This window comes from Myotis brandtii, unplaced genomic scaffold (assembly GCF_000412655.1).
Source record: "Myotis brandtii unplaced genomic scaffold, ASM41265v1 scaffold382, whole genome shotgun sequence".
In the NCBI taxonomy this organism is placed as follows: Eukaryota; Metazoa; Chordata; class Mammalia; order Chiroptera; family Vespertilionidae; genus Myotis; species Myotis brandtii.
This window is the reverse complement of record NW_005364671.1, coordinates 197,688-222,432: the sequence shown is the minus strand read 5'-3', so window position 1 is coordinate 222,432 and position 24,745 is coordinate 197,688. Positions and strand designations below refer to the sequence as shown.

At 35.2% G+C, this 24,745-nt stretch overlaps 1 protein-coding gene across 7 annotated transcripts in view; it reads right to left on the bottom strand.

Moving 5' to 3' along the window:
• Positions 1-24,745, bottom strand: part of ZCCHC11 (zinc finger, CCHC domain containing 11) — a 157,802-nt gene that overhangs the window by 12,910 nt on the left and 120,147 nt on the right. For all 7 annotated transcript variants that reach the window (XM_014544781.1, XM_014544780.1, XM_005872464.2 and 4 more), the window contains 11 exons: positions 21,732-21,882; positions 17,404-17,490; positions 15,383-15,486; positions 12,273-12,330; positions 12,077-12,180; positions 11,707-11,796; positions 10,105-10,218; positions 5,256-5,333; positions 4,935-5,112; positions 4,612-4,659; positions 4,447-4,529 (listed from right to left, as the gene is read on the bottom strand). In XM_014544781.1, coding sequence (XP_014400267.1) covers positions 4,447-4,529; positions 4,612-4,659; positions 4,935-5,112; positions 5,256-5,333; positions 10,105-10,218; positions 11,707-11,796; positions 12,077-12,180; positions 12,273-12,330; positions 15,383-15,486; positions 17,404-17,490; positions 21,732-21,882 — 1,095 coding nt within the window. The remainder of the gene's footprint in view (positions 1-4,446; positions 4,530-4,611; positions 4,660-4,934; positions 5,113-5,255; positions 5,334-10,104; positions 10,219-11,706; positions 11,797-12,076; positions 12,181-12,272; positions 12,331-15,382; positions 15,487-17,403; positions 17,491-21,731; positions 21,883-24,745) is intronic.

The window sequence follows — 24,745 nt, the reverse complement described above, 5'->3', positions numbered from 1 at the left end:
TGTAGTTAATCACCAAATTGCATCCATTCTATTCCTGAATCTCTTTAATCCACCCAGTTAAGGTGACCTAGACCTGGGGTCAGCAACTTTTTCTATAAAGAGCCAGATGGTAAATATTTTAGGTGTTGTGGCAAAATTGAAGATAGTATGTAGGTTAGGTGCTTACATAACAAAAGAGAAAGCAAATTTCCTCAAAAATTTATATTAAAAAATTGCAAAATATACTAATAATTGAATAGAATTTTTTTGTAATACAAGCTTACTAATTAACTAATGTCCCTCAGAAAGAGACATTTCTCTTAGTTGAAGTTTAAAGTTAGTATTCCCTATAATTAAAATCAATGGCAAATGTTCATCTATTAAATCAGGTGTGGGGAACGTCTGGCCCGTAGGCCATATAAGGCCAGGGAAATCATTTGGTCAGGCCCTGCCAAGACATTAGGGGTGAGTTAATTAAATGCTTGACCAAATATATCAGAATAATTTTTAAGTTGATAATTTTGTATGGCTCTCGAATGATGTTATAAATATCCAAATGGCCCTTGGCAGAAAAAAGGTTCCCCACCCCCCTGTAAAATGCTAATCTGCAATTACATTTTATGTATTTCATCTTTGAAAATATCTTCACAGATAAAGAGGCTGAAGACTCAAGAGAATAATAAATGGATCTATGGAGTGCATATGGAAGGACCAGTCTCTGATAAAGGAGAGAGATCTGCAGATGCAGGCAGAATTATAGATCTGGTAGCCGACTGTTGAAGGAATTGCTCTCTGATACTTTGTCTCAGAGGGAAAACATCTAAGAGTGAGAATGGCAGAGGTGAAAGGTGGGACAAAATGCAACGGGTATTGACTTTTGAGTAAAATAAATGAAATTTCAAATAGTTCTTATTGAATAGGAAATACAGGTAACTAAAGAAATCTAATAAGAATGTCAGATAATGCCAAAAAAAGAATGAAATCTTACCATTTGCGACAGCATGGATGGACCTGGAGGATATTATGCTAAGTGAAATAAGTCAGAGAGAGAAAGACATGATATGATTTCACTTATATCTGGAATCTAAAGAACAAAATGAACAAACAGAACAGAAACAGACTCATAGACACAGAGAACAGAATGATGGTTGCCAGAGGGAAGGGAGATTGAGGAACTGGGTAAAAAAGGTGAATGGATTAAGAAGTACAAATTGGCGGTTACAAAATGGTCATGAGGATGAAAAAGTACAGCATAGGGAATATAGTCAATAATACTATAATAACTACATATGGTGCCAGTTGAGTACTTGAAATATCAGGGGTGTCACTTTGTAAAGTATATGATTGTCTAACCACTATGCTGTACACTTGAAACTAATAAAAGATAATACTAAATGTCAACTATCCTTGAAATATAAAATAAAATTTAAAAGTCAGATAATATCAGAAGTCCAGGTGAGAGTGGTGAACATTAATTTATAATTGTATTATATAAGTAAAACTACGTAAGTTTATGACTTTTTTCCACCAGTGCTTAGCAGTCCAAGCAAAGACAGATGGTGGATGGTTAAATTCATGTCAGGTTGAACACATTAGGTGCAAAAGGACAATGGAACAAAGGAATTTAAAGTATATGCCAAAAAGTAGACCAGGAATATAAGTTAAAAGGGGAGAAAAATGAAGACAGAAAACTGACAGAATGAGAGAAAATGGGTCAATATATCAGAGGACCTAATGATGTAGAATAGTTGAAGTAGAAATATTTAAGTGAGCAAGAAAGGTGAAAGAAAATATACTTGTCTTCATTTTCACTAGTGTATAAGGAATGAGACACGTCTGTTTTGTATGCTGTTATAATCCTTGTACATAGCAGAAAAACAGTTACAAAGTAGAAATTCAATCAACATCTATTGAAAGAATAAACTTTACTATGGAAAATATAAGCATGAAAGACTATTAAACAAGGATATTTGTTATAATATCCGTTATAATACTGATATAATAAAAACAACTTAATGTCCATCAAAGAAAAATATTAAACTGATATATCCAAGCTACAGAATACTATGTACTGTCCTTTAAAACAGAATAAAGAAGATCAAAAAATGGTTAGCAGCTCTGGCCAGTGGGTGTTGCTTAATGGTTAGAGCGTCGGCCCTCAGACCAAAAGGTTGTGGGTTCGATTCCCGGTCACAACACAAACCTGGGTTGCAGTTTTGACCCCCAACCCCAGTTGGGGTGCGAACGGGAAGCAACCAGCCGATGTAACTCTTTCACATAGATGTTTTTCTTTCTCTCTCCCACTTCTTCCCTCCATTCCACTCTCTAAAAATCAATGGAAAAAATATCCTCGGGTGAGGATTAACAACAAAATGGCCCCAAACTGATGTCTGGCTCTTACACCAAATGAGTCAAAACCACAGATGCTAATATTTATTAGAACTACTTATAACATATCGAGTTATTAAGAGTTACTGACACTTTGTTATCACAGACTAAAATGAGCACATTTCCAGTTTACTAAGGACTCTAATTTATTTATTTATTCTACTAAAAAGTCTGACTGTATGAACTTGCTAGGTTCCCACTAAAGATGTGCATGTGTTCACATTAATAGTTGGAATTCCCATAATTTTCAGGTAAAATGCCTTATCAGTGCATCATATTTGTTATAACTATGCTTTTCATTTATTGCTTTTTTAATTAATCTCTATTATAAAAAACCCCGTGGCCATCACGCCGTCACAACCAAATGCCAAAAGGCACCTGCTTAACATCATATGATTTCTTCATGGGAACAAGTAAGTGTTGCTCTGTTCAATTCTCATCTTCCAATGAAGGTCAATTTAAGTGCTCCTGAGAAGGAAGGTTAGGGCAGGAAACTATTCTTATCTCGTCCACAACTGTCTTCAAGGTGGGCAGGACTGCGTGCATGGTGCACGCAGGTGGTCGGGGCTGCATGTGCGGGTGGACAGGGACTTGACACTGGGTCTCCTGCGATTTCGCACGGTGGGCCTCTAGTATTTTAATAAACTTATTGGATTTCCCTTTTATTAGACATTTTGTTCATGTATGACTTTCGTATTCTTTCAAACTTTATTGTCATTTTTCCTCTCTCCCTTGTAATCATTTTTACCCCAAGAGGTAAAACAAAAAAAAATTGTCTGAGCCTTAGCTTGTTTGGCTCAGTGGATAGAGTGTTGGCCTGCAGACTGATGGGTCCCGGGTTCGATTCCAATCAAGGGCATATGCCCGGGTTGCAGGCTCGATCCCCAGTGTGAGGTGTGCAGGAAGCAGCCGATCAATTATTCTCTTCATCATTGATGTTTCTTTCTCTCTCTTTTTCTCTCTCTCCCTCTTCCTCTCTGAAAGAAAAAACAAACAAAACAAAAAAGAAAAAGAAAAAGAAATAAACAGGTCTAAGAACCAATGCCCCAGGGGAAAAAAGCTCAGACTTCTCTGCTTTCCTCATCCTATACCCCTAAGAAAAAGTCCTAAAAGTGGACTGAACAAGGTCAAGCATATTCATTATGAATAGTAGAAACATGGTTTCTCTCTTGAGATTACTTCTCTTGGGAGTTTCTTTCTCTGTGAAACTAAGGTCTCTTCCATTGGAAAGCAAACAAAAACCAGGGTGAGATCGCCTCGGCTCAGTTGGTTGGAACGTTGCCCTGTATACCAAAAGGTGGCAGGTTCAATTCCCAGTCAGGGCACATACCCAGTTCGATCCCCAGTCGGAGCCCTACAGTAGGCAACTGATTGACGTTTCTCACTCACACTGATGTTTCTCTTCCTCTCTTTATTTCTCTCCTTCCCACAACCCCCTTCCTCTTTTTAAAGTCAATTTTTTAAAAAAATGAGTTAGGAAGTACTTCGATCTCTAAAAAAAAAAAAAAAAAGCCAAAGTGGGATCAAGAGGAATGGCGGATACTATGCTACCCAGTTCAGGCAAAAGGAATCCTCTTAATCCATGCTATCTAATTCAGCTTACTAATGCTACATCAAAATTAGAAGCGCCTCAGCAAATAAAGTATTTTTTGGTGTTGTCCTGTTTATATTTTCATAAATATTTCAAGAGATAAAGAGTTGCAGTGGGTAGCACCTCAAATTCAAAATTTAAGGATTCTGAGTCTTGACTATCCTCCCTTAGTCATTCAACAAATGCTTATTTGATACATGCTTTTTGTCAGACACTATGATAGGCACTGGAGCTATGATGGTAAATTTTATGGATATGGACCGTCCTCATGGAAATATAATCTAGTGGGGAAGATAGAATTTAACAAATAAACAAATAGATAAACAAAATTTAGCAAATGGGTATCTCATTATGGACTATGATAAGTGCAATTGTCTCTGTCCCTATGTCTAACACCAACTTAGAAATAAGAGTAGGTTCTTGTACTATTAAAAAAAACTTATATAAGAAAAAAGAGAAGATTCAGAATTCAAATTATGTCAACTTACAGCTTCTCTGCCAATGAGTGGATAAAAGGGAGTACCAAAAAGTTTCCTTCCATTGATAAATGCCTTCATGATGAAATTGGTCACTATTGAAGAAACAACAATAAAGATATAGATCTTAATGTGTAAGAGCTTTAAGAGCAGGGAATTTCTATATTTAAAACTTACTTTTTCTAGAAACTCCAGCACCAAGATTATGATTCAAGTCAAAAGGATCTAGAAAAGAAAAATTTTATTTTTAATTGAGAATTACGTTCATTGTAACATTAAATATACTTAGTAGTCATGACTGCAACCTAATACTATGTAAATCAGATCACCCAAGCAGCAAATTATTTTTTAAATTATAAATTAAAGGATGGAAACTGATAAAAATCAAAAGAATCTTCCAAAATCTAATATGTTTCAGTTTTCCCCTCATTTCCCTTGACCACATGAAATTGGCTTTTCATTTTATTTTGTTTCTTAATGAATATCAGTTAAATGATTACCTTCGATTGCAATGCATTTGGACGTCCACTGCTTTTCAAAAGTTGTTAACAGCTTTTTCTGCCGAATGCTAATTACATATTCCTTGAAATCAAACTCTTCAGTATAGAAGCGAAGCAGTCCCAACCAAAGCTCTCCTAATGTTTCTGTATTCTTTCCAAGTGAAGGTAAACGTTTTTTCTACAGGTGAGAAAAAAGAAAGAAAGAAATATCTAAACTATCCAAAATATAGACTCTAAATCCAAATAAAATTATTAAATTATATGCCAATCCTAACATTTATCAGTCAGCATTCCATAACATAAAGATTACTTAAAAATTACCAGTTCTTCTGTTTTATCAAAGAAAAAAGCATTCCATCCATCAACCATTCTCTGTGGAATCTGTTTTCCATCAAAGATCTGCATAAAAAATTAATTTTATTATTAGATTTTAAGTCATCCAACCCAACATCCTAAATACCCTCACCTCATTTTAAAATTTAGCTATAATAGACATACTGAAATATTTCTTCCAAAATGAGTATGTCAGGATGGTATAATTTAATGTCAAGTTATTAATGAATAAAATGTATCTGAAAGACCAAAGCTGGGAAACAATATCTTAAGAGCATAAGACTCTCCAAATGACACATTTGATATTATTTGATGTTACCTATTGACCTGTCAAAACACATCCAGTCCAAGATTAATAAAATAAAACTAAAGTAAATCAAATGAAAACAGCATTTTCATCCAAGAATCATGGATGTAGAAATACATAATACATAATATCTATTGATTGTGCTCCCAAAGGAAATCAATGGAATTATTTGTTTTGGGGAAGGGTCTAGTTAACAGCCGTGGGCAAACTACCGCCCGCAGGCCGGATCCGGCCCGTTTGAAATGAATAAAACTAAAAAAAAAAAGACCGTACCCTTTTATGTAATGATGTTTACTTTGAATTTATATTAGTTCACACAAACACTCCATCCATGCTTTTGTTCCGGCCCTCCGGTCCAGTTTAAGAACCCATTGTAGCCCTCGAGTCAAAAAGTTTGCCCACCCCTGGTCTAGTACCTTTAATCTTTATCACATGAGGCTAAAAAGCCCCCTGGACATTGATTTAAAAAACAAAACAAAATAAAAAGAATGGAAAAAAAAAACAAAAATTAGGAAGCTTTCTCTGACATGTTGATAAAGATTGTAAAATCTTCATGATTAATTATAATAATACACTGTCCTAAAGAGGGGAGAGGGGTAATGCTAATTTACTAGAAGAAAACTACCCCAGAAGATGATTGTATAGGCACAACTAACCTAACCTCTACAAGCAGTTTTTTGAGACTCATTCTCAAAAGGCATTTTAACAGATATAATCAATTAGAAAGTTACAGTAAGTTAAGAGTCAGCAGACCTTATTTCTAGTCTTAGTCTTGCTGAGTAGTGATTCTGAGCAATATAATTATGTTCCTAAATCCTCCGTTTTCCCAATGAAAATGAGAGATGAGGTTAATTAGGTCAGTTGTTTTCAAATTTTATCTTTCTGTTAGAGCTGTAAAACTCTTTCCTAAAATGCAACCTTCCTTGAAGTTCAGAAATGTAAAACAGATAAAAGCAAAGGCACTCTGATAGAAGCCAGAGTGGAGAAAACATATCCCATTTTTCCTTACCCCACTCCTCATACATACCCTAATGAGCTCCTAAGAGTTTACCAGAATGTATACTTTAAAACCACTAGATAAGGTGGTCCCCAAGGCCTCTTGCATTTTAGATGGGACAATGAATTATAAAATTAACTACATGTCTGGTCCCTCTAATTCACTCTCAGGTTTAAGTTCTTTGTGGGTATATTTATCCACTAAAATTCCTACTATTTACATCAAAACCTGCCATATAGAGAATAATTAATATATGTTTATTGAATGAATATTTCTACTCTGTAAGCACATATACATAAAGATAATTTCAAGGGACTTAAGCTAATAAATTGTTTTTTATATTTACATATAACTTAAACAAATACAGTTACCAAGAGTCATCTAGCATAAATTCAGACTTTTATAGAACAAAAAAGGTAGAAATTACAGCTATTAATATCTAAAACAAAATACATGGGATCCTGCCCTCAAAAATGAAATGCAGGTTTTAAAGAGGCCAAAATATTTGATGCTTTTATATTTATTATAGGGGAATGACACAAGATACCTCTTTAGACTTTGATTCTTTTTTAAGAAGATTCTTACTTTTTGAGTAACAATTATGATCCAAACCCAACTAAGTTGGTTGATAACACAGTAAAGTGGACCTGTAGGCCTTAGAGGGTAATCACTGATTTGTCTGTTTTTATAAACTATCTTGTTTTACAATGCCTAACTTTCCACTCCGACTCAGCCCTTAGAAGCACTAATGGTATCTTCTCTTACTCTTACACACACACACACACTCTTTCTTATCTTTTAACACCAACTATTCTCCACTCAAGCACTCAGTCCTCCCTCTGAAACCTCACCAAACAATTCAATCATATTTGTATAAAGAGCAACCCTGTACATTTCCATATTTACTTTCTTATTGTAATATTTTAGTATTTACTGCTATTTTTAAATTGCAATTTCTTAGTTGTGGTAAAATACACATAAAATTACCCATCTTAAACATTTTAAGTGTACAATTCAGTGGCATTAAGTACATTTCCATTGTTGTGCTCACCTATCCACAGAATTATTTTCATCTTGCATAAATAAAACTCTGAACCTATTAAATAATAACTGCCCATTCCTGTCTCCCCACAGCCTCTGGCAACCAGCATTCTACTTTCTGTCTATGAAGTTGACTACCCTAAGTACCTCATATAAGTGAAATGGTACGGTATTTGTCCTTTTGTGACTGGTTTGTTTCATTTAGCACAGGCTCACCCATTCAACAGCAATTTTTAAGCTGATATAAACTACGAAAACATAGCAGTCATAATATCAAGTTTGAATAACACTCCTATTTTAAGTGAAAATTTACTTTTACTTAAGATGATCTGCTAGAATACAGCAAAATCATTCTACTTAGAAAAGCTCCTTTTGACCTAAAGAATTTTGTATTGTTGACCATTAAAAACAGTCTTTGCAGGGCCTTATTTATACCCAGTCACTTAAAGTCTAGGTTCAATCACAAATGGAGTCAAAGATCATCAGCTTCATTAAACATATCCTTACCCTTAAAAGTTGATCGATGCCAATGACCAATACTTAAATGATGCCAGAGCAATGGACAATGGGGTCCCATATGACAAGCAAAAAAGGCCAGAAGCAAAAATCCATATATCATCAGTTCATATGTATCACAAAGCCCCCCATAATCACAGCTCATTATGATGGAAAACATTCCATGGACTGTCTCATTTCATCAATCATTGTCTGTTAAGCAGATAATGGGAGAGTTCTTGAAGTTGGCTATGGCAATCCTACCTACATTTTTCCAATAATAATATTAGTAAAGCTGCTAATGATAATAACAAAAACAACCACCATTTATGAACACCTATTTTATTAGCACCTATAACATTCAAAATAATTCATTGTCTCTGTTCCCTATATTAACACCGAAATACCATTATTACTTTTTCACTCAAGACTAGTGGTGGTCAGACACTTTTTTGAAGTCTACAATGTCAGAATTAGGATTCAAACCAGTTATTTCTGGCTCCAAAATCATGCCCTGCTCTTTCCATTATATCATGCTGCCTCAGTGGCTCCTCATCCATAGGTAATATAATTCGAGAACACAGACAAACCACCATAATTTATATTCCATTTTAGTAAAGCATAGTATTCTGTCAAAGTCATAGAAAATCATAGCAAATGGCTGCACTGGGCAAATATGCAAAATATCGCCAAATATAAGGCCTTAATAACAATTATACTAATACAGAGAATGATCTTGACCCTGGCAGGCCTAATAAATTCATGATACATTTTAAATATCCTTCAGAGAACAATTTTGTTTAAAAAATACACACATCACTCAACATAGATTCAGCAACTTAAAATTTTCTGCTGGAAAATGACATTTAAAATCTTTATTTCTCTTCCACTGTTTAAAAGAGGGAAGGAAATGCTTCTAAAACCAGGACATTCATTAGAACTTTTAAAAGCTTACTAAGACCATCTGACACCCACCATATGGCTTGCTATTTTGTAATTTTCTTCTTTGACATGACTACCAAAGTTTATGTGAAATTAGAATATGTGATTTACCAGGCAATTCTGATGCTTCTCTCCTTCCTCAAAATAATGACCTTTCTAAGAAATTAGATCTGGGTCCTCCCTAATGTTTGCAAATCCATTTTGTGACAAAAATGAGGAGGAACAGATAGATGATTAAGAACTCCTCTGTACTTGCCCCAGTCAGTGTGGCTCAGTTGAACATTGTCCTATGCACTGAGAAGATGCCAGTTCAATCCCAGTCAGGACACATGCCCGGGATTGTGGGCTCAATCCCTAGCAGGGAGTGTGTGCAGGAGGCAGCTGATCGATGTTTCTCTCTCTCTCTCTCCCTTTCTCTTCCCCTATCTCTAAAATCAATAAAAAACATTTCTTTTTTAAAAGAACTCCTTTGTACCTATTTCAGAAAATATAAATTGGCTACAAAAAGGGACTCTGAGTCACCAAGTCTGAGTGAATATGAGTAAAATCTGTTTCTTTTGATGCATATTCTTATGTTTAATGCAATTAACATGACCCTACAGAGATGAGGAAGAATTTCCTTGGGTTTTCTCTCAACCAAAATTCACAAAGTTGACCAAAATATAAACAGGAATAAATCAAACTTTCTTGCCAAGCAAAAGGAAAGAGAATACTCTGAAGAGAAAAAACTTATGTATTTGCATCTGAGACTAATATATGAGTTCATAGATGGCTCTATAAATTTAATAATGATCTGAAGCATTCTGACGGTAAAATACAAAAATGTTACAAAAGATATTCAATAGTACTGTTCATCTATTATTTTTTTGGTAGTCTATATTCTCCCACAATAAACTTTTTTAAAGGTTCATTGTTTGATTATACCATTAATAGAAGAAAACTTAGGATGTCATGATGAAAAAAATCCTTCATAATCTCACGAACTGAGCAAGATCTATGTGTTTAGATGGATTGTTTTCACAAGAAACTCCTTTACAATTTTCTTAAACACCTACCTCTTGTAGAACTGGGATAACAGGTGGTTTTCTCTGCTGCAGAAAGTACAGCACCATAAGGATATAAGCATATGAAGACAAACTTCCCCTGGAAGCATCTCCAATATCACATCGCTAAAGAAACATAACAATGATTTAAAAAACTTCAGAATCTTATTCCATGCAGAATACTGACTAGTTTGAGACACTATTTTTTCTCAACTCATCAAACTGGCAAATATCCAAAAGTTCAATAACAAACTGTCATAGAGAGTGTGGGTAAACAGGTATTTATACATACAGATGTATAAGTTAGCATAAATTCTATGAAGAATAATTTGGCAATATCAAAATTACAAGGGCAATTTCGTTTAACCTAGCCGTTCTGTTCTAATAATTTATCCAGCAAATATGCGATTAAAAAACACAATGTAAAATGACTAAATAAGAAGTGTTTTCATTGTGACACTGTTTTAATAGCAAAAAATCACAAACAAATTAAGGTATCAGTATAGCACAGATTTTAAAAAATAATGAGTATCCACATAATGGAATAATATATAATCATTAAAAAAGAACAAAGAAGCTATTATATACTCATATAAAATAATCTCCAATATCTATTGCTCAGTAAAAAAAGCAAAGCGCAAAACAGTGTTTTCAATGTCAATACCTGTAATAAGAATGAGGTAGGAAATTTCGGTACTGGTATATTTCTGGAAGAACCAAGAAGAACTTTTGACAATGGGTGCCTTCAGCAAGAGGTACTGATAGGCTAGGAGATAGCTGTGGAAGGTAGATTTTCCACCATAAACCCCTTTGTTTTTTTAAAAATATATTTGTATTGATTTCAGAGAGAAAGGAAGAGGGAGAGATAGAAACATCAATGATGAGAGAGAATCATTGATTGGCTGCCTCCTGCACGCCTCCTACTGGGGATTAAGCCTGCAACCTAGGCATGTGCCCTTGACAGGAATTGAACCTGGGACCCTTCAGTCCACAGGTCGAAACTCTATCCACTGAACCAAACTGGCTAGGGCTCCACCATAAACCCCTTTAGACGTTTTGAATTCTGAACCACATGGTTTTTAAAAAATTAATAAAAACACACAAAATGAACCCTCAGAGACTTCCCTCGAGTAAAGCTTTAGCTGATATTATTTTAAGGGAGAGGAATGATTTCCTTGACATGAATCACTTGGTTTTATTACTAAAATTCCATGGGAGTACCGAACTGTCATGTTGGAGATAGTTTATGAGGTGAACCCAGAAAAGTAGCTCTATCAAATATGATTTGTAGGCATGGGAGTTGGCTTTCCATCTAGTTAAGAATCTCTGGGTTAGAAAATCTCATGTTGGGGTTGAAAATCATTATCACATTGAGAAATTTTGTCAATGACAAATTTCCCAGTTACATACGGAACTGGAGCACGCACAGGAAAAAACTAAGAATTACCCTACTCAAATAGGTATAAATTAAACCATTAACATTGAGGGCTTCTTTTTAAAAGTTCAGGTAAACAAAAATCAGAAATTATTTTTCACAAGTGTGACATCAGTATGTTTCACTTGAACAATCATGAGTCTTACAACAAAGCAGGTCATTAATTTTTTAATACATACCTTAGCAAACACTTTCATAGTATATCCCAGGTACTGCACTCTAGGATCAATAGCTGCATAAGTAGCTAGCATTCTTGTGTTATGTTGAGCCTGAAAAATAATTACATATTTGAAATCACTTCAAATTTATTAAAAATTAGATAAAACAAGAGAATACACTCTAGAGGGAACATATAAATGTAAACTTAAAATACCTGTAAGTAAGTCAAAAACTAATTTTCAATCTGAAGAAAATATCAAGATGATTAATTTTTTCCCTTAAACCACTCACATTTGAAAGCTTTAAATATAAATGTATAGTCAACAATCTATAAACTTTTTCAATGACAAGTTTAAACATATCTAGGTCTATAAAGAAAGAAAAACTTACCAATGTATTATACAAACTGATATCACCTTCTAAACCACTTCGTCTGTGTTCGAATTTTACTATAGGCACTTTGGCAGTAGTTATAGGCAAAATATTTCTTAAACCTGATTAAAAAATAAAACTTCACTAAGTTAAATAATTTTCACAATGCTAAAAAATATTTTGTTTTTTTAAAGTTATAATTTAAAATTCATACCTGGATGTCTCTTAAGAATTTTTGCCAAATTTTCTATTATTTCCTTACAATTTAATTTCTAAAAAGAAAGAAACAAAGAAATAATAAAATTTGTCTGACTCAATTGGGTCTTGTACAAATTCCACTTTAATCTAGGCACTTAATACTAGCATTTAAAATCTGTAGCCATAAGCTCTATGTAACCTTCTACTTAAGTATATGGTCCAAGGACCTGTCAGCATCATCTGGAAACAAAAGAAATGCAGAATCTCAGACCTCACCTCAATCTACTGAATATAATTCACATTTTATCAAGATCCCCAAGTAATCCACGTCCACATTAAAGTTTGAGAAGCACAAAGACAAGAAGACAATGTTTTCAAATATATGAAGAAACAATTACAGGTGGGCTTGGTGAAGGCAAAACAATTTAGTGATTAAGAACATAGGCTCTCAACTTAGACAAATTTGAATTCAAATCTTAAATTAAGTACAGTACTGAGTAGCTATGTGACTGTCCAGATTCTTAACCCCTCTGAGCTTCATGCTACTATTCTATAAAATTGAGATAATTATAATCTCTCATGTAATTAGAGAGATTACATGAGACATGTATGTAAAGCATTCAGCAGCATGCTTGGAGCAAAATAAGTATTTTAAGTCTGTGGGCTTTTTATTATTATGTTGACCAATAAAAGAAAAATAATCCTATTGTAACCAGCATCTACTTCTTCAAGGAAATTCTTACCTCTGCATATTTAAATGTTGACTTTTTAAAAACTAGACAACAGAGCTGCTATGGTAATGCTATCCATGATATAAGAAACAGGAAAGATAATGGCATTATACATTAACTGCACTGAGTTAAAGGGTATTTACATCAATGCCCACACTTGCTACTAAAATCACTTCTGCATATCCCCAACATGCGCTTTTTAGCTTCAAGAAAGCAGTAGCCATTGCAGCTTAACTAGGGGATTTCAAGGGAAACTTTATTTACTAATTAACACACAATAAAATAAGAGGTTATTTTCCTCTTATTGTGCAAGAATGTAAATATATGATAAATTTTAAGTTTTCAATTATGGCTCATCTGAAAAAAAATTATTCTTTTTCACTGTTTCAACCTTCCAAAGATTAAATGTAATACATAAACCCTTAGTAATTAGAAGTCTGATTATTAAATTTTATATAGGAGATACCTAAAACTCTAACCTCTTCCCTAGATAAAAATTATTTTCAATTCCCTCAATTCTTGATCTTCAAAATGGAAAGGGGCATCTCTCCAGGTAGATGGCACCTGAATAGAAGTTAGTTAAAAAGAACTAAAATATTTTACAACTTTTCAGTTTCTTTATAGAATAAGAAGATGTTAATAAACACCAGAAGCAATTTCTTAGAGCCAGAAATAAGGATCTACCAGATATCACTGCCATCTCTACTCTGTTCTAACAATTCTAAAACCACTTTTTGAAAAAACTATTTCAGAAACACATAGTTCACTATTCTGCTCAATTCTTTTATAATACAACACAGGCTATACTGACACCACTACGGATAGCCAGAAGCTTGGCCTCGCCCCAATCTTGCAAGTAATAACTATAAATAGCAATAACTATGCTAGTAAGGGAATGAGCAACTATAGGGATCCCCTCCTTTTCTAGTTGCTGCTAGGAAGGCCTGGGATACTTTTTCTTGTCCCATCAGCCCCTTTCTTTACTGGAGCTTGGACAATCTTGTTCCCACTGTTGAGGCCTGGTACACAAAGAAGAAAGGCCTACCTACCCACTCCCACTGATGAAAGTGCTCTGGGGGAAGGTCTGCTCCTGGCATCTCAAGGTGGAACTCAGAAAGCTTTCAATTTCAGAAAGTAGTGGTTAAGGTCTACAGAATCATTAGCACTATATTTCAGCTACATTTTAGGTTAAATAAATTATAGAGAAGCAGTGAGATAGAATGAAAAGAACATGAACTCTGGAGTCAGACAGACCTGGGTATGAATCCCAGCTCCATCATTTATTAGCTGTGAACTTGGGCAAGTACGTTTATCTTTCAAAGCCTCAGTTTCCTCATCTGTAAAATGGGGGAAATTTTCTACCTCAAAGGTGGTTGTAAGAGTGAAATGAGATTATGTAAAAGTGTATACAAGGGACTCAACAAATTTTAATTTCCCTCCTCATTCAAAATGAGTTTCTAAAAGCTATCCTATATATTACGTGCTATTGAGTTGGCTACAAATCCTGGAGACCCTATGAATGTCCACAATGTCCTGACCTCAATAGCCCTACTCAGCTCCTGTAGACTCATACCCATGGGCTTCTTCTATAAAGTCAATCCATTTCATATTTGGTCTTCCTCTTTTCCTGCTGACTTTTATTTCTCACAGCATTTTTGACATATCTAAAGAACCCTGACTTCTTATGATATGCCCAAAGTAGGAAAGCTTCAGTTTTATCATTTTTGCCTCCAGCAATGTTTTAGGTTTAATTTGTTCTAGGACCCCCTTTTGTCTTTCTGGTGGTCCAAGGGTATTAATAGAGCTCTCCTCTAACACCATATTTCGAATCATTTTTTTTCCTATCAGCCTTTTTCACTGTAAAGCTATATTAGTAAAAATAATTTATAACATTGCTTCTATAGAAAAAAATGTGTTCTAAGTACCCAAAAATTGCAATGAACTTGTAGAACACAAGCAAGTTATAAATTATATGTCTACCTTTCTATTCTATCTTTAGTAATACAAAGACATGACCTAATGGAAGAGGTATGAAAAGATAGTGAGATCAACGTTCACTACCAAACTGAAGCACCAACTTCTCATTGGTTCTAAAGAAAAAAATTCCAACTCTATGGTACATTAACTTTTTCCAACAATTTATTACAAGCACTTGTAACTCTCAGTGCCATGATTTCTGCATTATAAAATTACTCAAACAGTAAAGTTACTTATTTAAATATTTTAATGTCTCTGAAAATCATATGACCTTACATTTCAAACACAGCTATTGCTAATATATTTACACAAATAACGACACCATATATTTTTATCAATACTACAGACAAAATTAAAAATAGATTAATCACTAGAAGAAAATAAACTTCCATATCTCTTTCCAAACACTAATTCTTACCTCTGCATTTTCGTGGCCTTCTAGGGTCATACAAATATCCAGATCACTATCACGAAATCCAAATCCATTCTTAGAAGAGCCAAATAAGCACAATCTTGCCTTTTCTAAGCAAAAAAAAAAAGTCAAAAGTTTTATAATTAGCAGGAAAGAGGAGTCTTCTATTACCTACCTATGGCCTAACACAAATGATCTTGTCCACATTTTATGCCCTCAATTACCTACCACTGACAGATATACTGAGAAATTCCAATACAAAACACTCATCTAAAATGCAGATCTTTTGCTCAAGTTCCCACACCCATGTATCTAACTGCTTCTTCCATTTTTCCAGAGGTCATAAATTCAACAAGTCAAAACGAAACTATCAACTTCATCTCAAACCTACTATTATTTCTAAAATCCTTCTCAGAAAACAGTATCATCATCGACTCAGCTGCCCAAGTCAGAAATATATGTGTGATTCTTAACTCCTCCACATCCAAAAAAACCAGCAAGTCTTTAGCTTCTTCCAACTTAACTATCTCATAAATTCACCCTCAACATCACTACCAATAGTTAAGACTTAGAGATTTATGTCTTGGAAATAAAACTAGTATTTTTAAGGCACAATTCAAGTAGTCCTATAAATATCACCTCAGTAAATAGAATTAATTTTCCTTCAAAAGTGAGACAGTAATCCATTTGATATAAATTATTTTAGGACTATCTTCTCATTCTCAGTATCATTTGTTACAGATGCCACTTCAAACAAGCTGTGAGTTAACAGGATCAGGTTTTTCTCCCTATTAATTCTTACAGACTATACATTTAGATAATAAACTCTATATTTTCAAAACTTAATCCTCCCTTTCAGTTCTGATACCCTAACTTGAAATTTCAATGATAACTGAGATATAAAAGAAGTTACGTTCATGAGCAAATAAAAATGTGCATCAGTTTAATATAACAGGGACTTTAGATTTGGTCAATATTTTACATAATAGCAAATATAATTCAAATATGGAATCTTATAGCACATAACAGACTATCTTTTAAAAGTACTACTTCATTCTGATTATAAATCAATTCTTTATTTTTTTCTAAACTACTTGGCTATAGAACTCTTGATTCTTCACCCCTATATTCAAAGCCTGCTCCTTCTGCTATTTTTGCCATCTCAGTTAAATAGCACCACCCAACTATTAAGGTAAACACTTTGAAACCATCCCTGACTCCTTTTCCTCACATCTAACATGTAATGCATCAGCAAATCCTATTGGCTCTACATTCAAGATATATCCTAAATCTTACCATTTCTCATCTACTCTTTCAAATCACTGTTATATCTCATCTGAACCTATGCAGCAGCCTCTTAAATATTCTGCTTGCTTCTATTCTTATGAATCTATACTCTGTTCTCTCAGATAATGTCACTTAAGTGTTAAAATCCTCCAGAAGCTTCTCATTAGATACTCAAAATAAAATTCAAAGTCCTTCTATCAACATCTATAAGGCCCTAATGATCCAGTCTCTAGCCTACCTCTCTAACCTCATCTTTCTAGTACAGTCACTTCATTCACTCCACTCCAGCCATACTGACTTCCTGGCTGGTCTTCAAACATACCAAACATAATCCAATCGTGGAGTGTTTATATTTGTTACTCTTTCTTTCTAGAATGTTCTCTCCTTAGATATTCATATTAGTTGCTCCTTCATATTATTTATGGCTCTGCTCAAATGTCACTTTATCAGAAAGAACTACCATAATACCCCATTACTATCCTTTTAACTCCTGAACTTTAATAGCATTTATTTTCTGATTTTATATTACATACATATTTTTTCACTTGACTATGTCTCCCCCTCTTAATATAAGCTTCATGAGAGCAAGTTTCACCTTTTATTAGCACTGTATCCCCAGCACCCAGAAGAGTATCTAACACATAACATTCAATAAACACTTTTTAAAAAAATGAATGAAACTCAGATCAAGTGACTATATTAAAAAAAAAACACACATCAATTTTTAGCATACAACATACCATCATATTCTTTTTGAATAAACTTTTCCAAGCCCATTAAAATTTGTTCCCTATTGTGTTGTTCAGAGAAAGGTGGTGACAATTCATCTAAATTGAAAAAAGAAAAAAGTAAGAAAAATAAAATCTGAAAATATCTTCCATTTTTATACTAAAAACTTACTTAACATTTCTTTATTATTTGTTAACTTCTATGAATATAAAGTCATAAATGTTACTAGGGAAGGAAGGGGCAGAAAACAGCAAAAAGATAATTTTTATAGATCTAGATTTATGTTCATTTCACATGATCATTTTCCTTATGAAATATCTACAAAATATATTCACTTCTACAAATTATTTAAAATCATTTTCTTCAGACATTCTACTCTCCCATACACTTGCTTGTTCTTCCCTCCTGGTAAGACTACACTCCTGTTGTTAAACTAGGTACCTGACCTTCAAATCTAACAGTTGCCACAAATGCCTGGTCAAGATTCACATCTTCCCTATAAGTTGCTTTACTCAATGAGTCTTCAAAGACCTTTCCTTAACTAAATTTCCTTAGTTCTCCAAACTACTTGTCAGTTTCATTTACACTGTCCTTTTAGTTTTCTAGTTGTTTCATTTATATTCACCTTATTTTTCTAAATAAGACCATATATAGGATGGGGCAAAAGTAGGTTTGCAGTTGTTCATATGGGAAATAATAATCAATAACAATATACGAATAAACTCTGGCCGAAACCGGTTTGGCTCAGTGGATAGAGCGTCGGCCTGCGGACTGAAAGGTCCCAGGTTCGATTCCGGTCAAGGGCATGTACCTGGGTTGCAGGCACATCCCCAGTGGGAGATGTGCAGGAGGCAGCTGATCGATGTTTCCGACTCTCTATCTCTCTCCCTTCCTTTCTGTAAAAAATCAATAAAATATATTTAAAAAAAAAAAAAAGAATAAACTCTGTTTCGAGTACTCTCAATTGTAAGCCTATTTTTGCCCTACCTTGTATTCCTTAAGAATAGTCTTTTTTCCTATCTCCTGCTCCAGATATATCCCCAGGAGTTAATAGGGTAATGGGAACAAAGCAGTAATTTACTGTAATGAATTAAACTAATACTCAGCTTTTGAAAAACAAATATAGTATCAGCACTTGCAACTTGATTAGCTGAAATACATGTGATTATTGTGTTCTTAGAGTAGTGAACTATTTTGTATGATACTCTAATGGTAACACGATATGATGCACTTTGTCAAAACCCATAAAACTCTGCAGCACAAAGAGTGAACTTCACAAAATGCAAATTTTAAAAACTCATTTAGGAGGTCAGGCAATCTCAGGATGGAATGCAGGCTGTAACTAAAAAATCTAAGTGTTATAAATGTACTAGAGGCCCAGTACACAGACTCGTGCACTGGTTGGGGGCATGGCCTGCGGGGATCGGCCTGCTGTGGGAGTGCTGCTCAGCCCTGTCAGCTAAGCAAACTGTAGACCCGCCTTCTGAGTGGCTGCTTCCACTGTAGGAGCGCTGCTAATCCTGGTCAGCCGAGCGGCGCTCCACTGTGGGAGCGCACTGACCACCAGGGGGCAGCTCCTGGTGGTTGTTCTGGTCGTTCCGCCATTCAGTTGCTGGGCTTTTATATATATAGATAAGACAACTTCACTCAAGGGAGTGGAGGAAAAGGTGCTAACCTAAGTAACTTTGAAAATTAGTGGAGTCTGTAAGACTAAAAGCAAAAGGAACCGCATATAAGCACTGTACTCTAATTAATAAAGTTGTTTTCCACAGGGGTACAGGATAACAGTTCCAATAATGCTATAGATATGTACTTAAATGGAACTAAATAAATATGTGGCAGATGGTGGGAGCCAGATTTCTCACTATTGAAGTGGAAATTTATAGGTAAGAAGAGGCTAGAATAAGCCATGTAATAATGTATTAGAGTTGGAGACATCAGTAGAAAGTCATGTTTAGCTTAATGTAGATAAGATGGTTACATTTAGAAATATTCATAGATGTATGTACATATACATATACATACACATATACATACACATATATATGTTAGTATACACACATTTTCTTGCTCAGAGGGCCTAGAAGCAACAATACCCAGTAATAACAGGCACCCTTGGTTTCTAATACCATTATCCAATAAAAGGAACCAGGGCTCTTGGGAGAAATGCAAGAAATATATACATGATGACCTAGAACATTTGTAATGCCAGAAAAGTAAGAAAGTGCTAAAAAAAACAACCACCAAAACCCATACACTGATGGGGGTTTATTAAAAGGACACATGAATCAACTGAAAGAGCTCCCAACAGCCAAATCTGTAACAATTTGAGCAACAAAATAAAGTGTTATTAGATTAAAACCCAAAGTATAAAATATCCATGAGTCCATATTGAGATAAGTAACTGAATAAATAAAAACAAATGTAATGAATTATATTACATTATAAACAATGTGCAATGATTGAACCATTCAACTCTTAGGTATTTACCCAAGAGAAAGTAAAGCACATGTATATACCCATACTTATACATGAAAGTACACTGCAGATTTATTTGTAATAAAATTTAGAAACAAACCAAGTATTCATTAACAGGTGAATGGATAAACAAATTGTGGTACATCCATATAATGGAACATAACTCAGCAATAAAAAGGAATGAACCATCATTGATACACACCATATGGATGAATCTCAAAATAATTATACTAAGTAAAAGAAGTCAAACCTCTTCCCCTCCCCTCACAAAAAAAAAAAAAAAAAAAAAAAAAAAAAAGAGTATGTGCTTTGTGATTCTATTTATATAGAACTCTAGAAAATGCAAACTGCCCGGCCATAGTGGCTCAGTGGACCTACGAACCAGGAAGTCAGGGCATATGCCCTGGTTGCGGGCTAGATCCCCAATTATGCAGGAGGCAGCCAGTTAATGATTTTCTCTCATCATTGATGTTTCTATCTCTCTCCCTCTCCCTCCCTCTCTAAAATCAATAAAAATATATTTAAAAAAAATACAAAACAGAAAATGCAAACTAATCTACAGTAACAAAAAGCAGGTAAGTGGTTGCCTGGCAGGAAATGAAGATAAGGAAGGATAAAATGTTACGTCAGAAATTTTGTTTTACCTGGACACAGCAAATAATTTAGAAATATTTGCTATGTCACCCCAATAACTTTAATTTTTAAAAAGTGTTTACTGAGTGAAGATTCATCCCAGATATAAATGTGTGTTGAATAAGGTATAGGGGTGGGCAAAAATAGGTTTACAGTTGTGAGCATGCAAAACAGTATTATTCTTCTTGTATTACGTATTTTTCCACACAAACAACTGTAAACCTACGTTTGCCCACCCCTGTATGTAAGAATTTCCTCAAAATAACTTTATCCTTATCTCCCTCTATTGCCTTTCTTATATTCTACCAAACCTAAGGTAGTTATTCTCTCAGACAAATTAAACACCCTTTGGTTTTATGCATATTCTCTAAATCTGAAAATGCAGTTCAAGGTCCAACTCAAATGTCACATCATTAATTCCAATTCCTCTGGTCCACCCCAGTTAAAATTGTGTTTGCATTGCATTTTCTTTACCAATACTATAACAAGTAACACATTATCCTTCCAGTTATGGCAATGTTCATACATGTCTTGCACATTCATCTAGAGCAGCACTGTGCAAGAACATTGCAATGATAAAAATGTTCTCTATCTAGCCCTGGCCAGTGTTTCTCAGTGGTGTTAGTGTCAGCCTGCACACCAAAAGGCCTCAGGTTCAATTCCCAGTCAAGGGCATGTAACTGGGTTGCAGGTTCGAACCACAGCCCCAGTCGGGGCACATGGGGGAAGCAACCAATCGATGTGCCTCTCTTACACTGATGTTTCTCTCTCCTCCACCCCCTTGTTCCCTTGGGGAAAAAAATCCTCAGGTGAGGATTAAAAAAAAAAAGTTCTCTATCTACTGTCCAATACAGTAGTTACTAGAGACACATGCAGCTATTCAGTACTTGAGATGTGGCTGGTATAACTGAGGACCTTAATTGTTCATTTCAGTTCATTTTAATTAATTTAAATTTAAATAGCCACATATAGCCATATTAGATAACACAGATACAGAGTCTAAGCTTCTTAAAAGCAACACATAGGGTCTCTATATTCCCCTTGGCATTTATCACAGTGCCCTGCACACAGTCGACATTTAATAAATATTTCTAGTTGCGTCTCTAAACTATTCAAAAACCTCTACCAAAACAAATGTAAGCAAACGGTTTTGAAATAAGAAAACAAATAAATAAGTATCAAAAGCTAAAAAAGAAATTAGTCTCAGTTCTAATAATAAAAGACTTACCAAAACATCTTTTACATACTAAATCAAGTATTTCCCGAAATCGATTTGTCATTGGTGGCAGAGGTTTTAGGTCAATTTTCCTGAAATCCTCCGGGCAATCATTTTTTGAATGGCCATCCTTTTTGCAGATGCTGCATACTATCGTTGGTGGCTAAACAAAGGCAAAAAAAATAATCTAATCTAATAAACTATTGAGGAACTTCATCATTACTTAGAAAGCAGGTCCAAACAGAATATTTTATGTAACTCAGTTCTGATAACCTGTGCTTTCAGAAAAGCATGTTAATGAAATGCACTGTTAAATGTAAAAAACATATTTTGAGCCAACCACTTTAACTTTCTTCCCCACTAAAATGGTATTGTCAAGGATTAGCTTTACCTAATGATGTAAAATAAAATACCAGGAGATGCAAAAGATATAGATTAATTCAAACAGTTTTATCAGTCCCCAAATCAAATACATGATTACTATTTAATCTACTAAGATCTTTAACAAAGTAGATTACAGTTGTATGTCACTTAACGATAGGGGTATGTTCTGAGAAATGCATCATCCGGTGATTTTGTAGTTTTGTGAACATCACAGAGTGCACTTACATAAACCTAGATCAGTGATGGCGAACCTATGACACACGTGTCAGAGATGACACGCAAACTCATTTTTTTGGTTGATTTTTCTTTGTTAAATGGCATTTAAATATATAAAATAAATATCAAAAATATAAATCTTTGTTTTACTATGGTTGCAAATATCAAAAAATTTCTATATGTGACACGCCGAGCTCAAAAGGTTCGCCATCACTGACCTAGATGTATAGTATAACCTACTATACATGAAGGCTACATAGCTTATTGTTTTTAGGCTACAAGCCTGTACAATACATTAATGTACTGAATACTGCAGGCAACTATAACAATTTGCTAAGTATTTGCATATCTAATCATAGAAAAGATAGAGTAAAAATATGGTATAAAAGTGTGTGTGCATTTGTAGGGCAGAGTAAGGGCTGTGGATGGGACAACAATGGAGGGAGAGTAGACATCAGGAGGAGGGAGGAAGGAGGGGATAGAGGGAAGGAAGAGAAGGGGAGAAAAAGAGAGAGCAAAGAACAAAAGAACTACAGAGATAAAGACTGAGATGAGAAATAATAAGAGGGGGAGGAGGAGAAGGAGAGGGAAAGGGAGAAAGAGAAGAAGGGAGGAAGCAGACTGTGAGTGTGTGTAGGATATTATGGTGTGTGCGCGCACACATGCTCATAAGGGCACACCGCATAGGTGCTAGGGCAGGGCACTGTGGGCTCCCTCCTCCCCAGCTCTTACTCCCTTATCAACTCCAGACCCAGCAGTGGCTAGGCACATAGCTGGTGGACAACAAGCTGAGCCTCACCTAAATCACCCAGAGCTAGACTATAGTAAATTCATACTATAGTCAGGTCCAACCTTTTCTTTCCACATCAAAAACAAACTTTTTTTGTTTATCATTTATTATAATCTTATGGGATCACCATTGTATAGGCAGTCCATTGTTGACCAAAAATATCACTATGCAGGGCATGATTATATAAAAAAATTTCAAGTGGCACCTTTCATTTCACTCTAAACATTTTCTATCTTCAGAACTAATCAATCCTAGAACCCTTGCTTGCCTAGCTGGTTCAAATTATTACATTAGCAAGGTATTCAAGAAACCAAACTGTAGAGCTGAACTCTAAAAATAAATCCGCTTCATACAAGGAACAACTCTTATGTTATAGCCACAAATGTAACTTCAAACCCTATGCCACAATTTAAAATTTATTCCAACACACTATCAGACAGAGAGGTAGCTAAAACAGTGAAATTTTCCCCAACTATTTAAAAAACAAAACAAACATATGGTAAAGGAAAAGCACAACTTTTTTCTTTATTGTAATACTAGAGGCCCGGTGCACGAATTTGTGCACTGGTGGGGTCCAGCCAGTCCGCCCCGATGGGGACTAATAGGGGTGGACTGACTGGGGTGAGGGGCCGTGGGTGGAGCCAGCTGGGGCGAGGAGCCGCGGGCAGTTTTTGCCAGCCAGCCTCGCCCCCAATCGGAGTGGGGGTGCCCAGCTGGGGCGAGGGGCCATGGGCGGTTTGCCATCCAGCCCAGCCCCTGATCAGGTGCCCACTCAGGGGTGGGCCGAGGGGCCGCAGGAGTTCCGGTCGTTCCACTGTTTGGTCAATTTGCATATTAGGCTTTTATTATATAGGATGCCTAGATCCTAGAGTTAGCTTCTTCCTCCAGGATTAGCCTGGACATGTACCTAGCTCTGAACTCTGATGAAAATTATATACAGAAACCTCTATTTGTAGGAATGCTGTGCTGTGGGCTAATTAACAGTAGTACCATAGGAATTTCTATCGGCTTTGCAAAGCTTTTTTTTTCTAATAATTCTTTATTGTTGAAAATATTACATATGTCCCTTTTTGCCGCCCACTGGCCCCCTTCAGCCCGCCCCTGAGCCCTCCTCCCTTGCAAAGCTTTTTAAAATGAAATGTTTATCAGAAAATTCTAGAAATATGTTATAGATAACTAGAAAAAATTAAAATTGGAGAAATAGCTACCTTAATATAAGTTTCCAGGGAGAAAAACCTATAAAATAGAAGAAATATAAACTACAGCTATGGAATAAAGAGGCTTTTCTAAAACTCTGCCATTTATTTCATCCTTTTAATAGTCCATATACCCTAAATATCGCAACCTAAACAAAAGCAATAGATGTATCCTTACAAAGAATGAAAAAACACAACTTAGTAATTATGTTAAAAAATTTAAGCTGTGCCTAATCCGGTTTGGCTCAGTGGATAGAGCGACGGCCTGCGGACTGAGGGGTCCCAGGTTCGATTCCGGTCAAGGGCATGTACCTGGTTTGCGGGCACATCCCCAGTGGGAGATGTGCAGGAGGCAGCTGATCGGTGTTTCTCTCTCATCGATGTTTCTAACTCTCTATCTCTCTCCCTTCCTCTCTGTAAAAAATCAATAAAATATATTT